Source organism: Odocoileus virginianus, chromosome 4, assembly GCF_023699985.2.
Source record: "Odocoileus virginianus isolate 20LAN1187 ecotype Illinois chromosome 4, Ovbor_1.2, whole genome shotgun sequence".
NCBI lineage: Eukaryota > Metazoa > Chordata > Mammalia > Artiodactyla > Cervidae > Odocoileus > Odocoileus virginianus.
In genome coordinates this window covers 27,180,305-27,200,256 of record NC_069677.1, presented here as the reverse complement: position 1 = coordinate 27,200,256, position 19,952 = coordinate 27,180,305, and the positions used below count along the sequence as shown (strand labels likewise).

The 19,952-nt window shown below is 43.4% G+C and overlaps 1 protein-coding gene and 1 long non-coding RNA gene across 2 annotated transcripts in view; both read left to right on the top strand.

Moving 5' to 3' along the window:
- Nucleotides 1–761: 761 nt before the first annotated feature.
- The window catches only part of LOC110121527 (uncharacterized), a 41,610-nt gene continuing 22,419 nt past the window's right edge, over nucleotides 762–19,952 (top strand). The window contains exons 1-2 of the long non-coding RNA XR_002309000.2: nucleotides 762–1,161; nucleotides 16,753–16,856. This is a non-coding gene — a long non-coding RNA (uncharacterized lncRNA). The remainder of the gene's footprint in view (nucleotides 1,162–16,752; nucleotides 16,857–19,952) is intronic.
- SOX2 (SRY-box transcription factor 2) lies at nucleotides 12,714–16,011 on the top strand. The gene has a single exon (XM_020868729.2). It carries the CDS (start codon nucleotides 13,944–13,946, stop codon nucleotides 14,904–14,906), a length of 963 nt encoding a protein of 320 aa, XP_020724388.1. The 5' UTR covers nucleotides 12,714–13,943; the 3' UTR covers nucleotides 14,907–16,011.

Here is a 19,952-nt window from a genome sequence, read left to right as displayed (position 1 = left end):
CAGAGATCAGCAGACACATCTCAAGTCCTCAGTGATCTGTGTGTCTGGCTTGTGCAGTTATGCATGGCCAACAGGGGGTGGGGGTTGGCGGGGAGGAAAGCCTGGTCCCCCCCCACCCCAGTCACTCTGTCTGGGGCTGATGTGTTTCCTCTTCCCCCAGCCCTCCACCTCACCCCATCAGAACTAAACAGAATTCAAACTCCATTGCCTTTGCCTGCACTGAGCCTAAAAACTCAGGATTTGATAAGGTTACTGCACCATTGATACAATTGCAGATTTTTTTTTAAAGCTTCCTCAAAGAGACAGATGTTTGGGCTGATTAAGAATCGAGGAGGAAACCTGCAGCTGCACCAAGGAATAATCTATTGGACAAATATTTTAATAAAAAATATGAAGAGATCAGCCCGACCTTGCAAGGTCTTCTGCTTTAAAAAAATCTTTATCAAACCCCTATTCTATGGCTTCAATAAACAGAACCCATTACCTCACGGCATCTTTTGTTGGCCCCATACAAGAGAGAACAAAATGGTTATTCAGGGGAACGCTTTCGATTTTTATTGTGGGTAGCCTGCACAAAGAGCCGTGTTATTGTATTTAAAAGAACCATCTGTAGCAGAAACAATGGCATCAAATTATCTTTGAATACCCACTGAAAAAACATAAAGCTTTTTTTTTTATTCTTCTTCTGTACGGTGGGGGGATAGAGCAGTGTTAGGATAACTGACTTTTTTGTTGTTCTCTGGGTGCATTCTTCTCGCTCCCCCTCTCTCTCCCCCTCACCCTCTCTCTCCTCTCTCTCTCCCTCTCCCTCTCTCTCTCTTTTAAAAAATCAGCCATTTGGGGTTTTAAGCCATAAACGATTTTTCTTGTTGCAGGGGATTGCAGTGGCAAAGCTAGGCTAGGTCTTGGAGGCTGGTGTAAGGCGAAGCGGGTGAAGGCAGGAGGCTGATGGAGAGACTGGGGGGAAGAAAAGCCGAAATGGATTCATGGTGCCTTGGATGGAGGACGAGAGGGGAATTGCAAGCTCCTTCAACTCGTTCTGTCCGGTGAGAAGTGATCAAGCTTGGGCTGACAAGAGGCTCAGGGAGCCCTCACGTTCTTTTGCTTTTTTACCTGCCAATCAAACTGCTACAAGACAACACCCTGATCTGGCATGGACATGTAAGTAGCTTGCAACCCAACTTTGACATTCACTGCTAGCTCACTCCTCTCCGCCCACCCCCCCCAACTCACTCTTCCTCTCATTCTATTTTTTTTTTTTTCTTTTGACCTTTAAGAGATCTGGAAATACACTCTGTGTGGCAGTCATTTTACACAGATTTAAGTCGGAAAGCGTTAACTTTTGGAATTAAACACTAATTTTGATTTCTTTAACAAATGCAGAAATGAAATGACATTATTTTATTCTCTTCTGAGCAGTTTTAGCACTGAACATAATCAGTTGCCTTGCCTGGTGTGTTTCCTTTTCTATGAAAATGAAGAAATCTGTGAGCCCCCAGAGAGAAATGCAGAATTGAAAAATTCAGGCTTCCATTTCAAAAATACTAAACTCTAACATTTCATCTCTACAAAGAACCTTCTCCATACCTAGATTACACAGAGTAGACAGAGTGATTCGAGTCAAAAGGTATATATATCATTAAGGCGCTGCTCCTGTTTTATCTGGCATCTTACTATTTTGATGGTGGCTGAGGGGAAGGGTGTGAAAAGAGAAGGAAAGGGACATGGCGACACCTTGTTCTTTATGAGAGATTGACACTGAGGAGGCTAGAAAAGCAAGAGGGCAGGATAAGCCGGAAATATTACCTGAGAGAAGGAATTACAGAGCAGGGCGAAGCTGGGAGCTAGGAGGGCTTCTGTGGGAAGTTGTGCGAAGGGGTGATAGGGCTTGCTCTCTGGTGCCCTCTAATGGCAATTTAAACCAACGTTTTACTTTCTCAATTCTACACTGAGAAAAGCAGCTGGGTTTTTGTCGTTACTGTTGGTGGCTTCCCCCCCCCCTCCCCCGCAGACTTAGAAACTATAGACTATTTGTGTAGTAAATTAATTGTTTTCATCCCGGAAACTTATGTACGCGCCTTAAAATTACCAATATATTCTCCTCAAACATTCCTCCTCTTCCGAAATTTTGTTAAGAGTAATAGAAAAGGAGAGGCTAATGGCAAACTGACTTATGGAGGGTGGCCCATGCCCAATTAGTAATTCGGGGTAAAAGATTTCTTTCCCACCTGAACAACATTCTGACTCTCTTACTACACTCGAGAGATGCAGCGGGCTGGGCTGAGGAGGGAAGATTTGGAAATTGCAGATTCTGACACAGGTTCATTATAATACAATTTTAAGGGGGCTCTTAGGAACCTCTGTTATTTCGACATACGGTGGTAAGGGACTTTCCTTCCCGCCTCCTTTTTCTTTTTCTTCTTTCTTTCGTTCCTTTTTTTTTTTTTTTTTTTAAATTTGGTAGATAAAGGTTAATCTTGGGCTGAATGATAGAACTATGATTGACAAGAGAAAAGGTGTTGAGGGCAGGTCGCGCTGTCTTATTTACAGCCCACTGCTTGCTGTAGAGTCTTTGTTAGGACTGGAAAGCTAATTTAGTGCTGATCAAAAGCACCACAGAGTTAAAGGACTGGTAATGACTGCTAATTTCATTTCAGCCTCATGCATCCCCAACTGCTGTAATTAAAGACACGCTATTTAAATACAGGTGAAGGGTTGTTTTTTTTTTTTTTAAGTTAGGGTGGGGGTGGGTGGATTACAATTTTATTTAGATTTCATCTTACACTTGGGCGTTATGGAGTCCAACATCAAAAATTTTTTTTAGAGTCGCTTCATGTCATTTATACCTGGCTTTGCAGAATAGGCAACGTGAAATGTGTCAATCACATAAAAGTCCCTATTTAAAGAAAGAAAATGGGTAAAAAAGGATGCAGAGGAGTAACTGTTTTGGGGGATTTAAATATTTGGGTCTCTTTTTTCCCCCTTCAAATTAATAGAAGGGTCTTCGAAATAGCTGAAGTATTTGAAACTTGGGGCAGGGTGAACAGGCCAAAGGGATCAGTGTCAGCTTTTTAAGTACTTCTAAAAAGATCATGTGAACAGATGGAAAAATATATTTTTAATTAAATAATTTCCCTCACACTGTAGCTGCAGTGTTGGCTCAGAAACCATGTAATTCCCCCACCGATAGGAGTCTCTTTATATAGAACATCAAAGGATAAAAAGCTCTACATTTTCGTAGTTGGTTAAAATTGATAACCCCCCCGCCACACACACACACACATACACATACACACACCCACGCACGCACACACACACACACACACACCCCAAAAAAGAATTTAGCCTTTAATCTCTTTTTATCCACGAAGACTAAAGCTCTGTACTCGACCCTGTGAGCGGCTCTCGCCTTCAGGGGCTAGAACCCGGCTCAGATGTGAAGCGGCGCCGCGCCGCCGCGCAGGTTCGAGCCCAGCGCCCCCTGTTGGACACAGTCGGAGCTGCGCAGCGCCAGTCCTGGAAATCGCTAGAACCTTGCTCTGGGGTTAAAGATAACACGCTTTATTACCGTCCAAAAAGGAGATGGGACCAGGAAACAAGTTCTTGTATCTTTGAAAGATAATATAAGTTTAATTCAGAAAAAAAAACTAAAAGGAGATAACACAATTTTAATTCAATAAAAAATAAAGACCAATCTATTCTCCCTCCTTACATCCCGGCAGCCACATCCTATCCCCGTTTGGATTTGGAACTCTCTTTAAAGATTCAGCGAGAGTGAAACAGGTACAGAAGCATGATTTTAAAGAGAGAGAGAGCGAAAGAGGATTTTCCTCTGTAGCAGTGGAGAACCAACCAAAAGTTACTTCTCCCGTTCTGTACACATTTCAAAAAAGAAAAAAGAAACCGAAGATGCTGTTGCGTGCTCTATTGACGTTGTCAATAGCGTCTTGTTGCCCTAAGAGGTTCTTCACATGTAGTAACAGAGTGTCTGACTAAACGAAATAACTTCCTCCTTTAAAAATTTATTTTCAGAGTGTAATTAAAAGGCCAGTCTCTTCTTTTAATGTTTCCATTCCCCCAGAACAATCTTGATCAAACTTTTCCTTTTCCGGCTAGCGCTTAAATTTCAGGTATTCTTTAAGAAACAGGTGCCTGATACCTCTCTCTCTCTCTTCACCCCTCCTCACCACCCCCACACCCCCACCTCGAGCTGTAGGATTCCAGGAAAGCTGTGCCGACGGTAAAGAGTATTTTCTTTTGAAATTCAGCATTTTCATTGACTAGGAATCCAAATCATCCTAGGGGAAGAGGAGAATTTTTTTACACTTTCAAAAACTACCTGTCTACATAAGAAAGAGCTTTGACTTTTTCTTTGGTTTGGGAGTGAGGGCAAAGGTACACTTTGAAATCTTTCAGAAAGATAACTATAAAAATGACACATCCTCTGAATTTAAAACAGTGGGGAAACATGGGTTTGTTTAGGTGTTTAAGATCAAACTGAAACGATGTGTGTGCTAAATGAACACACATGATCTCAGCAAGGTGTTTAGTGATATGGTTCTTGAGCACTGTACTTATAATTCTAACTTTTAGATAAAAACCGTAAGAAGTTCAAGGCTTGCTTGTTTGCTTTAAGTTTGCCTATTGAAGGAAACTAGCTTAATTTTCATAATAGAATTACTTTTTAAAATATTTAATACTGTGGCTACACAAGTTGTTTTTAACGTTGATCTTACCTTTGTTCTTCTCACCTCCCACAGTCAGCAGATCTGAGATTGTGTTTTCAGGGAAATTGCTGTTCGGTGAGATGAGAGATGTTTTCTCTCCCTGATTCCAGGATCAAATCTTTGTTTTTGTTTCTCAGTGAGTTCGGAAACCGTGGCAGAAAGAGATGCAAGGCTTTTATTCAGTTTTTACCTGGAATTCTATGGAAATGACAGGCAAGCAGCCTTTTGCCTGCCTCCCCACCCCGACTCTTTGCTTCACTGAAAGACTGGTCCCCATTACAGAAATACTAAGTCTGGGCAAACTTTGGTGCCAACCTTGTTAAGGTGACAAAATGTGCCCTGACAGCTGCAGTCCAAGGCTGCCTAAGGCGTAGGGAGGCCAAAACCAGCAGAATCTTGGAGGTGACCAGAATCTTGGAGGTGACCAGCTAAAGGGGCTAGATATATGCTTGCTATTCAGAAGTGATGTAGAATTTGCAAAAGCAGAGGCCGAGATTTCACACACACACACACACACACACACACACACACACACGCCCAAACTACCCCCCACTCCCCCCCCCTGCGCCCCCCCACTACCGCTTCTGCCCCATGGGGGTCCCAACCGAGAAGTCTAGCGAAGGAGCTGCACCTGGCTGTGAGAGGGCAAGCAGTGAGCACCCAAATTCCCAGGACCCAGGGAGAAAGCACAGCCCCAAGTTTAGGAAAAAGAACTGAACAAGTGGGTGGCCTAGGCCTGGGAATACCACCCAGCTCTCCCAACACAGTGTCATTGCTGTGGTTTCGGGCAGCCTCAGCCCCTGCAGGAATCTCACGCCCCACGCTGGCAAGCAGGAAAGCAGCCTTGCATCTTTGGGGCCTGGGGAGGGGGCAGCGAGCGGCTGACTCCTCAGTAGCAGGCAAAGCCGCAATGCTGGCAACCCGCTGCGTTTTCTCTGCAGGAGCTAAGTGCCCTTTAGGGGCGGGGCGGGCATTTTTGGTCTCTTGTCCCAGGGTCCAGGCCAGAGCCCGCGTCTGTTGCCTGGGCCCCCTGCTTTGTAAGTAGTCAATCTTGTCCGTTTCTGAGGGCGATCCAGGAGGATGGGCTGGCCAAGCTTTGGGCCCACTGGGTGCCAAGTCCTCAGACCCCTCTCCCCTCCATCCCTCACACCTTTCCTGGTGAATATAAATCCTCCTTCTGAAAGCCAGTATATGAGGCTTGGAGTTTAGTAGCTATTTGGGAGTGTAGAAAATGAGTATTAAAACTGATATTATAAGGATGAACCTCCTTTATTATTGTTTGCTCTTTTACTTTGTCTTTAAACTTTGAAGATCTTAAAGTTCACTTGATCCAACCCTGAGACAGACAGGGAACCAGAGAGAAAGTACAGCCTGGCTTGGGCAGGAGCTGGGGTATAGACAGATACTCACCTCTCCACCACTCGGTGGGCAGACAAGTGCTGCCAGACTTTGGGTCCTAATCCAGGGCCCAGCTGCTATGTGGGTTGCTGAAGGGTGTTGAAACTATAAGTACAACTTGACACCACTGAGCCCACAGTGCTTGTCAATAATCTGTGAATTAGGTGCAGAGATTGTCACCGTAGATCATAACAGTTTCTGAAGGACTCATTACAGCCTATCGTGTCAATGATCTTCAAATTAAGGAGGGGGGTGGAGCGGGAGGCAAAAGGAGTAAGGAGAGCCTGCAAAAAGAAAGAAGTGTGGGAGGGGAGATAAAAGTCAGAGTCCTAGCTCCGAAGGAGCCTTTAAAGATTATCAGGCTAGCGATCTGAGAATTCCGTTGGGATGGATTTGGAAGCCCAACTTCATCTGAGCCTAAGCCAGGTCTGGAAGCAGGGGCGCTAGGGTTTGAGCAGAAGTGGGCCCCTGGGAAGGCAGACTCTTCAGACAATTCTTTTGAGAGCAGAAGAGCTTTGGGGAGAGTGCTCCAGATGTAGAGGGGAGGCCTTGAGGATGCTAGTCCATCCAGTATGGGTGTATACTTTCATTTACAGTACTTTCCAGGGCTAGACGTTACTGCAAATCTTGGAGAAAAAGTAGGTAACAGTTTTGTTTAGAGCTGATGGTGATTGTACAGTGTGTGTTTGTTTGTTTTTTCCAATGGTTTGCTTTCAGTGTATTTTCATGGAAACCTGTGAAAGTCTTAATTCCTTTTCCTTTGATAGTACTCCTGTCCCTCACACCCTAATTAAGCAGATCTTTCTTCCCCCAACTTGCGTTTTGGTGTGTCAGACACCTCTGCCTTGTGAGGTTGTTGAGTTGTCACTCTTGGGGAATTTGTATTATGCCTGATTGTACTTCTGGAAAGGGGATTTTGCAGGTAACACAGGAGCAGTATGCACCATGAGCTCTCCAGAAGGAAGGAAATTAAACTCCACTGCTATAGCTTGGAAGGGACCAGGCTAAGGGATAGATGTTCTCTCTGCTTGGTGGGCTGCCAGTGCAGGCTGTGAGGAGCCCAGCCCACACTTTGGTGCCATTTATGTGTCATTTAATATGGCCTAGAGAAACTTTAAGGAGGACTTAGATTTGTTCTTCACATAAAAGTTGTGGTCATAGTCAACTGAAATAATCACATTTGGAGAATTTGAGACAATCGTCTTTTTCCTAAAATGGGGGCAACAATCTTAATCACTGGAAAATTAGGATTCTAAGGAAACCCTATTCCTTTGGTATGATTAATTGCATGAGATAGTATGGTCAATCAAGGAGATCAGGGAGTATTTAGACTCACAAGCAATGATTTAGAGGTGGGAAAAGGCCCATGTGTTTTTTGGGCCATTTGCAGTTAGTTCTTGGTGATCTATATGCTGATTTTTATTTTTCATTTGCTTCTCCTAACTTTAATATCAAAATCAGAGGTTCATTTTTTTTCAGTGCAAATGAAACCTCTGGTGGCAGCTGTTTACTTATTTTTAATTAAACTTTTTATTTTGTATTAGAATATAGCCGATTTACTTTGTCGTAATAGTGTCAGGTGGATAGAAAAGGGATTCAGCCACACACATATGTGTATCCATTCTCCCCCAGAATGGAAGCCTTTAAATTTTCAGTTTGTCTTTTTAAAAAAAGAATTTCTATTTAAATAATTAAATTATTTAGTGGCCACACTGAATTTTCCCCTGGACAATAGCTGCAGTACAGAGACTGAATCCTATGTTAAAATTATGTGATAATTCAGGAATAGAAATGAATTGTAAAATTGTGTTAAATATTTTCCATAAAACATTTAAGCTGGAATATATAAGGATGTGTGTGTGTATATATATGTGTGTGTGTATATATAAAATACTATAAGCAATATGGTTATTATTATATACAACCCTAAAGACATACACAAGTGATTATATATAACTCTGTTGCTGTAATTTGAAAGGGGAGATATATTTAGTTTTATAACTATTGAGTTCTTTTTAAAATGTATTTATTTCATCAGTGGGAATTAGATGAAAGAAATGAGTATAAAAAGGAACTGAATGCAGAGTAGCCCTGCATTCCTTAGGTTTCAAGGGTCCTTACAGCTCTTGAGTGAAATTATTTGGTGAAATTGGGTCTGGACTGAAATAGCATTTGTTATCCCCTTATTCATTTGTTATGTGTAATACCACTTCTGAAAATTAAATGCAAGGTGCTGAAGGGACAGACAAGAAGAAAAAAATATGATCAAGCAATTTAAAATTGTCACTCTATCATGCATCCACATGCATATCTATGCCTTAGTAAATAAAAAGGGATAGAGGTATATGCTAGTCCTTTGTATCAGCTAGAATTTTCTGTTTCTGTTGCTGTCAGTAATCCTTCACACTTCCAAAAGCTGACAAGTTTGGCAACAGGAAGAAAATGGGGGAAATACAGGTGAAAGTTTCTATCATTTTGAAAATTGCTTTATAAAAATTGAAGTATCCCCCTTGGATTTCCTTCCTGTGAGGGACCCTTCACAACCTAAAGCAAATGAAGTTTGGTAACAGGACAATTCTATTCTAATTTTTGGTCTTCCTTTCAGTATTCTAACTTTTTCCAGACTATTTTGTATTGATGTTCTGGGGAAATACATGATGCTTTTTTTAAGGGAAAAAAAATCCTCTAATACGTTTCTTTCTTTACCTTTATTTACCTATGTTTGTTTCATAAATCTTGGAGAATCAAGTGCTGATCATTTTGAAAGTCTTGTGATCCAGTTTGGAGTGACTGAGGTTTTTACAGTTTGGAAGGGGGAAGGAAGCATTTTAAAAATTGACATACCAGTTTCTTTATAATTCTGTTTTCTTTTTTCTTGTGTTGGGAGCTAAATGTCAATGAAATCTCACCTTACCAGATTGCACCAACATTGTCCCAAACACTGAAAATCTTCCTTTATTTTTGGCTTTTAAAGTCAGGAACTTTCCTTGGGTTGCCGTACTTCTCTTTTTAGTTGTATTCGCTTCTTACTTCCCACACTGCTGGTATGATCTCTTTCACTGCAGTATGATCACTGCTATGGTCACTTTCCCTGGAGCTGGTTGGAAGGTTAGGATTCGAAGGAAACATGATTTAAAAGAGGAAGAAGAAGAAAAAAAAAACCTTCATTTGGCCAAATCTAGCTCCTAATATATTTAACCAGTTCCAGAATTAGAAATCCTTTCTGTACATTTTCTTCTATTTTTCTCTCTTTTTTTCCCTTACATAATGAAATTAAAACTTTTGGAACCCACAGTTGACATTTTTCAGAAAATTGAGTTATCAAGGCAGTAATTATTTCACGGGGAGATAAAACTCTCATAGCCCTAACTGTCAAATAGGGCCCTTTTCAGATTTTAATTACAAAATAAAATTAGTCTGCTCTTCCTCGGAATGGTTTGTGAGTGGTTAAACAGAGCTTTCCCCCCAATACTGGTGGTCGTCAAACTCTGCTAATTAGCAATGCTGAGAAATTCCAGTTAACAAGGACATTCTCCAAGACTCTGCAGGTTCCCTGCCGTTTGCCTTCATTTCCATAAGAAGATTAAGAGAGGAGGGGAACACACTCAAATGCAGATGCAGAAAAGAAGCGTTTTTTAACAAGCATCATAATAGTAAGATGCCTGGCTAGTTCTCACCTAATTACTGCAAGTTAAACCTCTATTTGCCACTAAGGAGAAAAAATAAGTCTACAGTCCCCCATCTCCACAAAATTGTTAGTTGGCTTCAGATATAACACTTGAGGAGGGATGAGGGAGTTCAGGAGGGAAATATGAATGCAAAAGGTTTTTAAAATAAAACTGAGTTACACTTAATCAGTTAAGGATTTGAAGTTGGGGCCTATAATAAAACAAAATCGAATCAAAATATCCTGGGCATTAAGAATTCTTAATTTCTAAGCTTACTTTGAAACTGTGCAGCTTTTTGCTGCCCAAGGAAGGGAAATGTTACACTATCTTTAGATTAAGCACTTTCAAATTTTCATAAACTGTGCCAGTGGCAACATTTTAAATTCTCAGAGGATGAAGCACCCTCTTCCAAGTCTTATTTTGATTCCTCAGTAGTCAATGGTGTATTGTTATTAGTACTGAAGCCGTCTGTTAGAAGCCTAAAGCCGGGCTGCTTCTGTCATCTATTATGATTGTTATAGTTATTATTATATTTAGGGCCCAGTGATGGTGCTGGATTGAAATAGAGTGGCCGGTGATCTGATTTTTTTTAATGCATATGTTCTAAAAAATTTAATGAGAAAATTGTTTCTGCTATCACCATCTTCTTTAATCTTATTTTCATAGCACATTATTATGCATAAACGCCAGCCACAGTTAGTTTATTGCCTTGATAAGTACAGCAGGCTTAATTAAAATAAAGCTGTAAATAAATGCAACCAATGATAACACAATTGTAATGTATTTCCATAGCTTATTTATATGATAAAAGCAATTAACAAAAGACCTAGCCAGCCCCTTTAACCTCTTAAATGCATTATTATAGAGTTCAGGCACAAACACATGCATCTGAGAATGTATAAAAGCTTTTATATATCATACCAAGGAAAAATCTGTGCCTCTTACTACTACCCTTGAGAGAGATTAATAACATTTGCTTCTATAACCATCCATTATTAGTATTTATTTTAATACATATACACCATTATCCACATCAACCCCTTGTATTTTTTTTCTTCAAACTTAATTATCCATAACCTTTTTTTTTTTTGGTTTTCCGATAATGCTATTAAGCGCAGACCAATGCATACACAATCATAAAGTGAATGCGTGGTCTGCCCTTCATGGCGTCTGGACAATCACAATTCATTCATATGTTGAATCTCATAATTTGTACCTATTTTTTCCCATGGTTTAACCTCCCACTTATCTCGAGGTTATATGTACATTTCTAAGTTAAGCAAATTAAATCCGATTCTTGTGATTTGGTTCCATAGCTTCTACAACATGTTAACTTTTCTTTTGTTTAGATTACGTGTAATTAGTTTGCTCTCACTCCCATCCCCCTCATTTTTTTTTCTTTAATTATTTCTAAACACCTTATTTTAAAGGTAAAAGCAATAGTCTTGGGAAAGCGAATCCACCAGTAGGGGGCGCACCAGCTACATCCCTGAAACCAGACGCGCTGAAAAGCCGGTGGCCGCCTTCTGTTATCCAGATCCTCTCAACCTTTTCTCTTTCCTAACTCCAGGTCCCTGCTTAGCTTAATATTACACCTCGAATAAACAGAAGACACTGCTTTATTTTGAAGAGTAAGTGTGTAAGTTTTCGAACTAGCATCATCCTTCCCGGATTCCTGATAACTAAAACTAATCGTAACTTAAGTACTAATAAGAGAAAATGCAGGGGTAGGAGAGGCTGATTGGAAATAATAATTTACCAAGAAAAGTCTGAAAGTTTTCCACAACTTTTCTGGGTTTCCAGTGAGCAGACTTATCTTGAGTTTGACTAGAACAGAAAAGCCTCGGAAGGCAGGGATCGGAGAAGCTGGAGCAGGGGGCGGGGGTGGGGGTAGGTTATGGGAAGAAGGTTAGTAAGGAACAAAACAATGCACAGTTTTGTAAAGATAATAAATGGAACGTGGCCGACAGATACTATTCAGTACATTTTCTTTGGGTGAGTAAGGGTAGATCAGGGGAGGAGGGAGGCGGAGAGAGTGTTACAGAAGAAAGAAAATAAGTAACCCTGATGGTTTAAGCCCTTTATAAAAAAGAAACGGCATCAGGTTTTTTTTTTTTTTCACCTCCTCCCGCCCCCCCACACACACAACCCCCCACCCCCCCGCTTTGTAGTCAAGTGCATTTTAGCCACAAAGATCCCAACAAGAGAGTGGAAGGAAACTTAGACGGGGCTTTGTTTGACTCCGTGTAGCGACAACAAGAGAAACAAAACTACCTATTTGTAACGGACGTGCTGCCATTGCTCTGCGCATTGAGCGCCTACCTATTGAAATCTTTACGTCGGGACAATGGGAGAGCGGCTAAAATTACCCTCTTGGGTCCTGGGAGGGCAGGATTCCTGAGCCCCTACTCCCGCCCCCATCCCATCCTCCTCCAGCCCGGGCCTGGACGGTTCGCTCCCTTCTCCAGCCCAGGTCGCCTTCCTCTTGCCTGGCCTGGCCTGCACCTGTGCCTGGAGAACACCGCCCCCGCCTCCCAGGCCGGGAACCCCCTTCGAGGGCAGCCTAGACCCAGGCTGCCGGGGCGATGCGGCCACCGCGGTAGAAGTCAGTGGGGGAAATGCCAGGGCTGGTTCTGCTGGAGTCCTGGGAACTCTGCGTGGGAGGGAGTTTGTGAGTGCGGCTCAAAAGCCACCTCCAAGCAGTGCCCGGGGATGCCAGGAAGTTGTGACTACCCTCCCCCATAGCCCGCACTTCTCCGGGCCCTTCTGTTGATCTTTTTCTCCCAGCCCCCCTTTGGAACCCCGCTCCACTGAGATCCCCCCTTGGGGCGGGGGTGGGGTGGGGGCGGGGAGCGCAGGAGAATGGGGAGAGGGGACGAGTGTCCCCTTTTGCACGGACAGAGTGGAGGAAGATGGGTGGGAGCTGTGGCTGGGGTGAGGGCCAAGCTGTGGTTTCCTGCCCCGCGGGCTGAGCTGGGCCGGGAAGAGGGTGGATTCGGCTGCTCACCCAGGCCCGGTCTGACCTCAGCTCTGGAGGCAGCCGCACAGTCGGGGCAGGCTTTATTTAAAAAAAAAAAAAAAAAAGCACATTACGTGGAAGCAAGAAGGTTTTGAGGACAGAACTTGTCGGGACAGTGTGAGAAGGGGGCGAACGAGTGTCCGTACGCGTGGAGCGAGCCGGGCGAGCGGAGAAGCCAGCTTAGGGAGAAGCGCTGGAGCGGCTGGAGTTGGGGGAAGTGTGCGGAGGAGCGGGAGAACAATGACACACCAACTCCAGCACGGCTGGTTTTCCGAAATCCTAGTGGGACAGTCTCACTGAGCCCCCTTCTCTGCCCTGCCCCCACCCACATCAGCTTCTGGCGCCCCCCTCCTCATTCCCGCAGCCCGCAGCAAACGAGTAAATTCAAGATTAAGTTTAAAGAAGAAAATATCGTAGTCTTAGGGCTGTTTACCCACTTCCTCCGAAAAGGCGTGTGGTGTGACCTGTTGCTGCGAGAGGGGATACAAAGGTTTCTCAGTGGCTGGCAGGCAGGCTGTGGGAGCCGCCTCCCCCTCCCTCCCCCCTGCCTCCCCAGCGCGGCCGGCGGCGCGGCAGGCCCCGCCCCCTTTCATGCAAAACCCGCCGGCGAGGCTGGGCTCGAGTGGAGGAGCCGCCGCGCGCTGATTGGTCGCTGGAAACCCATTTATTCCCTGACAGCCCCCGTCACATGGATGGTTGTCTATTAACTTGTTCAAAAAAGTATCAGGAGTTGTCAAGGCAGAGAAGAGAGTGTTTGCAAAAGGGGGAAAGTAGTTTGCTGCCTCTTTAAGACTAGGACTGAGAGAAAGAAGAAGAGAGAGAAAGAAAGGGAGAGAAGTTTGAGCCCCAGGCTTAAGCCTTTCCAAAAAATAATAATAACAATCATCGGCGGCGGCTGGATCGGCCAGAAGAGGAGGGAAGCGCTTTTTTGATCCTGATTCCAGTTTGCCTCTCTCTTTCTTTTCTTCCCCCAAATTATTCTTCGCCTGATTTTCCTCGCGGAGCCCTGCGCTCCCGACACCCCCGCCCGCCTCCCCTCCTCCTCTCCCCCCCGCCCGCGGGCCCCCCAAAGTCCCGGCCGGGCCGAGGGTCGGCGGCCGCCGGCGGGCCGGGCCCGCGCACAGCGCCCGCATGTACAACATGATGGAGACGGAGCTGAAGCCGCCGGGCCCGCAGCAAACTTCGGGGGGCGGCGGCGGCGGCGGCGGCAACTCCACCGCGGCGGCGGCAGGCGGCAACCAGAAGAACAGCCCGGACCGCGTCAAGCGGCCCATGAACGCCTTTATGGTGTGGTCCCGCGGGCAGCGGCGCAAGATGGCCCAAGAGAACCCTAAGATGCACAACTCGGAGATCAGCAAGCGCTTGGGCGCCGAGTGGAAACTTTTGTCGGAGACGGAGAAGCGGCCGTTCATCGACGAGGCCAAGCGGCTGCGAGCGCTGCACATGAAGGAGCACCCGGATTATAAATACCGGCCCCGGCGGAAAACCAAGACGCTCATGAAGAAGGATAAGTACACACTGCCGGGAGGGCTTCTCGCCCCAGGCGGCAACAGCATGGCGAGCGGGGTCGGGGTGGGCGCCGGCCTCGGCGCGGGCGTGAACCAGCGCATGGACAGCTACGCGCACATGAACGGCTGGAGCAACGGCAGCTACAGCATGATGCAGGACCAGCTGGGCTACCCGCAGCACCCGGGCCTCAATGCGCACGGCGCCGCTCAGATGCAGCCCATGCACCGCTACGACGTGAGCGCCCTGCAGTACAACTCCATGACCAGCTCGCAGACCTACATGAACGGCTCGCCCACCTACAGCATGTCCTATTCTCAGCAGGGCACCCCTGGCATGGCGCTTGGCTCCATGGGCTCGGTGGTGAAGTCCGAGGCCAGCTCCAGCCCCCCCGTGGTTACCTCTTCTTCCCACTCCAGGGCGCCCTGCCAAGCCGGGGACCTCCGGGACATGATCAGCATGTACCTCCCCGGCGCCGAGGTGCCGGAGCCCGCCGCCCCAAGCAGACTTCACATGTCCCAGCACTACCAGAGCGGCCCGGTGCCCGGCACGGCCATTAACGGCACACTGCCCCTCTCGCACATGTGAGGGCCGGACGGTGAACTGGAGGGGGCGGGGGAGACATTTTCAAAGAAAAAGAGGGAAATGGAGGAGAGCAAGAAACAGCATGGAGAAAAACCCGGTACGCTAAAAAATAAAATAAAATAAAATCATCCACAGCAAATGACAGCTGCAAAGAAAGCGCCAATCCCATCCACACTCACGCAAAAACCGCGATGCCGGCAAGAAAACTTTTATGAGAGATCCTGGACTTCTTTTGGGGGGACTATTTTTGTACAGAGAAAACCTGGGGTGGGCGAGGTGGGGAGGGTGAGGGAATGGACCTTGTATAGATCTGGAGGAAAGAAAACTACGCAAAACTTTTTAAAAGTTCTAGTGATACGGTAGGAGCTTTGCAGAAAGTTTGCAAAAGTCTTTACCAATAATATTTAGAGCTAGTCTCCAAGCGACGAAAAAAAAATGTTTTAATATTTGCAAGCAACTTTTGTACAGTATTTATCGAGATAAACATGGCAATCAAAATGTCCATTGTTTATAAGCTGAGAATTTGCCAATATTTTTCAAGGAGAGGCTTCTTGCTGAATTTTGATTCTGCAGCTGAAATTTAGGACAGTTGCAAAAGTGCAAAGAAGAAAATTAATCAGATTGGGCATTTTAATTGTTTAAAAATTGTACAAAAGGCAAAAATTAGAATAAGTACTGGCAAAACCATCTCCGTGGTCTCTAAAGGGGCAAAAGTTTTAGATTGTACTAAATTTTTTTAACTTAACTGTTAAAAGCAAAAATGGCCATGCAGGTTGACATCGTTGGTAATTTATAATAGCTTTTTTTGTTTCCCAACTTTCCATTTTGTTCAGATAAAAAACCAACATGAAATTACTGTGTTTGAAATATTTTCTTATGGTTTGTAATATTTCTGTAAATTTATTGTGATATTTTAAGGTTTTCCCACTTTTAGTTTCCGTAGTTGTATTTTAAAGATTCGGCTCTGTATTATTGAATCAGTCTGCCGAGAATCCATGTATATATTTGAACTAATACCATCCTTATAACAGGTACATTTTCAACTTAAGTTTTTACTCCATTATGCACAGTTTGAGATAAATAAATTTTTGAAATATGGACACTGAAATTATGCTTGAGTCTTTCATTTATTTGGATAACATTGTGATTATAACCCAGCTCCTCGGGGAATATACTGTGCTCAGCCAAGAAAGCAGAGTACCTGAGACCTTGGTATTCTAGTCCAGTAGCATGAGCAAATGTTAACAGCAACAAATAAATGGCTGGATGATTAATTGAATAAGTACTCTCGAAAAAATGGAAATGCTTATGTCATTTCCAAAACAGAAACTAGGGACATATATTGTAAATCCACCCCCTCCTTTTCTAAGCAGCATGAATAAGCATGATGGGGACTTAAACTGATTTATGCCACTTGTTGCCAGAAAGGAGTCAATTCTGAAAATTTTCATGTAGCTTAGCAGATGGGGTATTGAGCCAAATCAGAACCAGGTTGGCTGGTTTTGTTTTCGTTTTCTTCACAGCACAATGGCCCTTTGGAAACGTGGTTATAGGGGGAAATGATGCTTCTTGTATAGGAATAATTGCAAACTAGACAAGCAAAGTGCTCATCTGCTGGGTGGGTGTTTGGATTACTCTGGCCCTGCTATTGTCTGAGAAGAAACAAGTGGTTTGCTTCTTTGTTCCATCACTTCATAAACTTTCTTCTCTACATTTTCCTGTTTAGGGACGAGGGAAAGCAAAGAGCGTCTTGCAAAAACTCCCCGACTTATCACAGCTATTTATTATTATTATTTATTTTCTTTTTTCCTCTCTCTCCCTCCACGAATTCCATTTCTTAAATTGACAGCGCGGGTCCAAGCCTGTAGCCCCAAATCGGATAATCTCTGCAGCTGATAACAAGCAAAAGAGAAGCCAGGCAACAGCCATATTAAAGAAGAAAACAACTCTGAGGTAGATATTTTACTTTGTCCGGTCTAATCACATTTAGAGATGTTTGTGCTTTTGATCTGTTAACCATGTTTTACTAGAGCAGTAGAGAAGTAGGGGGAGGGGAAAGGGTGGAGAAACAAGATTGGATTTGTTGTTTTCTTTTGCCCTAGGAAAGGTAAAGAAAGACTGTAGTTATCCTCAGTGGGAGCGGAAAAGTTGGGGAATCGCCACGGTCTTTGAATTAGCAATGTTTCTGCTTCGCAGCGGACCCGCGCGCTTTGGCGCAGTCAGAGAATCTAAGACCGACTCGGGGACTTTTTTTATTCACTACTCACGTCGCTCATCTTTCCCTACCGAAGGGGACCAGGAACCTAGAGTCCTGCATTAGGAGCGTGGGTTTCCTTCCTACAATTTCAAGGGCTTGTTGTGTGAACTTGCCACAACTTTGGAGAAGTTGGAATCCAGCTGCGCCTTTCACCCTTGAGTAAAGTATCGGCTGCAGCCACTGAATTAGTTCATCCCATTGGTTTGCATCTTCTCGTTTTCCAAGAAAGTATTTCTCTCTCGTGGTGTTGTTAATGTTAGTTCTGGGCTCAGCTGGGGATATCCTCATATTTTCTCTTATTATTTCATATGGATTGCTTTATGTGTTGGTTTTTTATTTTATTCCTTTTTTAATCCTCATTTTTAGGGTAATATTGTACTGGGAAAGACAATTATTATGCCAGTTCCCAATTCTAAGTGAGGCATTTCCCCCCCTAATTAATGCAGAGACTCTAAAAGAATTTCCCCTGGCCTGGCCAGCCATTGTAATGCATATACAGATTATTCACGTGGTAATGAGCACATTCGCCAGTTCTTGCTCACACATACGAATAAAAGAAACTTTGAATAAAGATCCAAATGATCTTGCTGGGGGGTGGGGAGAATATTCGCGGAATTTGAGCCAATCAACTATATAGAGTGTATATATTTGAAAAAAAAAAAAAAACCAGATATATTAGAAATATGTATTGGGGTTTGGAGTAATTGCAATGCACTAACCTCCCTGTTTAAAAAGCCCCACAGGATCAGACTAAAAAAGAAAACAACTTACTGGCAAAATGCTCAGATTCAAATATTTTGCAAGAGGGAAGAGAGTGATATTGTGGAAAGTTGAACTAGTTTTGAATGACTGTTACTGTCTGCATGAAAGGAGAGTACTCGCGTTCTCCCTTCTAATCCTCCATATGTCCTAACCAATGAATGGAAAAACATTTTGTTTGCAAATATATATTCTTTTGATAAACTGCATTTGAAGAAAATGATGCATATTTCATCACTCATTGGATTGGGTTAAACGGTTCCCCAAAATGTGTAGTTTCATGGCTAGATCGATGTTGAACATATGATATTTTAATTATAACATGATTTCCAAGAATGGGGTAAATCCATAAGCTTGCCTAGAGATGATTATCTCCCAGTGCTAAAGTTGTTGAGTGTTCAGTTCCTTCCTTGGGATATTATCCTGCTCACTAAAAACATTCACTTTGCAGTGAGAGGGGTGAATTTAATGTTTTGCTAACCTTATACACAGAATAGAAATGGCAGAAGGAGGAGATTATAGTTTGTTCCCTATGCAATTTTTTTCTCTCCCTGCATCCCCTCCCATACTTTAAATAAAGAATGTTAAAATATTTTGCTGAGCTGTAGTAGATTAGCAAGGTTTCTTGCCAATGCTGGGAAGCCGGTATTACAGATGGTCCCAGGGGAAAATGGCTCACATTAACCACTAAATGAATATTTGACAAGGGCTCATTCGGAAGTATTATTACTATAAACGTGTCCCTACTGGACTTTTCAAGGGTCAAAGAGCAACGCTTCAATTAATTATTTAGTCTGCTAGTAGATTTGGTTGTAATAGCTGTACTTATTTCTAGAACCGACACATTCTTACAGTAGGAAATCTCAGGAGAATCTTCTCCATCAGCAGTGCCTTGAATTGAAATACACACAGAGCCCTGGCATTCTAAAGCTGACTTTTTCATAAAACCTTTTCCTGGACTGGGAGTATGTGTATGTGTATTGAGGGGAAAGGGGTATAGTCTCTTTTTCTATTTTATTTACTGATTTTAGGTTTCAAAGTGAAAAAGCAAGAACATAATAAGTTGTCTTAATTTCTGCATCATGTCTGGCATAGTCTTTTAGGGCCTTGCAATTTGGAGAGAGAGGGGAGGAGATTTATTTATAACCTTTGCCTTTTCTAAGTGGAGATGTCACAGAATTGCAGAAACTTGAGCAGGCTCTGAATTTAGAAAGGGTACAGATTCCCACTTGCCAGTAAAATTCGGGTTTTAAAATGGAAAACTCTGTAGATTGAGTACTGAGTTCTAGTTGTCTCACAGTAAATTGGGGTACAAGATAATCCCTCCTCCCCTCTCTACCTATTGGGTCTGAACATTTCCAGGTGTGTGTGTGTGGGGGGTGAATGTTCCATTTCTGCCCTGTCATAAGTTCCTCTGAGATCCCAGGTAAAATGGGAAGAGGATGATTTTGAGAGTAAGATTCTTTGACAATAATATAAGGTGAATGAATAAGAGATAAGCTGCAAGGGGTGGGGGAACGGGATGCAGTAATTACAAACCGAATTCATTCAGCTTTTCAGAACTTTTGTTGTGGGTGCTCCATTGACGGGTTTTGAGCTGCCACTTTTCTCACATTATAAAGAACTGATCAGCACCTCAGGGGGACAAGAAGTACTGTTTAACTGCATAGTGATGGGGTCTTCATTTAGAACCCTTACAAGAAGAAAATTAAACAGTGCCTTTGTGTGCACAAGGTTTACTTTTCAACTGCTAACAGTTTATAGCTAACTGCCCTGAGATTGAAGTTTGATTGTGGTTTGATTGCCTGATATCTGGCATTGTTAATTAATTTATTTGTTGTAATTAAAAGATTTTTAAATATCCTTCCCCTCTGCTTTTATTTCTTGCTTTTGGAGAATTTCCCAAAACAGGCTCTTTCTTATATTTTGCTTTGTGGAAGGAATTTCCTTTGCCATGAGCTTTAGCAGAGGTCTGAGTTAACATTTTCCTGAACTTCCTTTCCACGCCCCCCCCCCAAATATTGCCTTAAAAT

What these genes read in the sequence shown, in the direction of transcription:
- SOX2 (XM_020868729.2), top strand. Translation starts at nt 13,944, where the DNA reads ATGTACAACATGATGGAGACGGAGCTGAAGCCGCCGGGCCCGCAGCAA.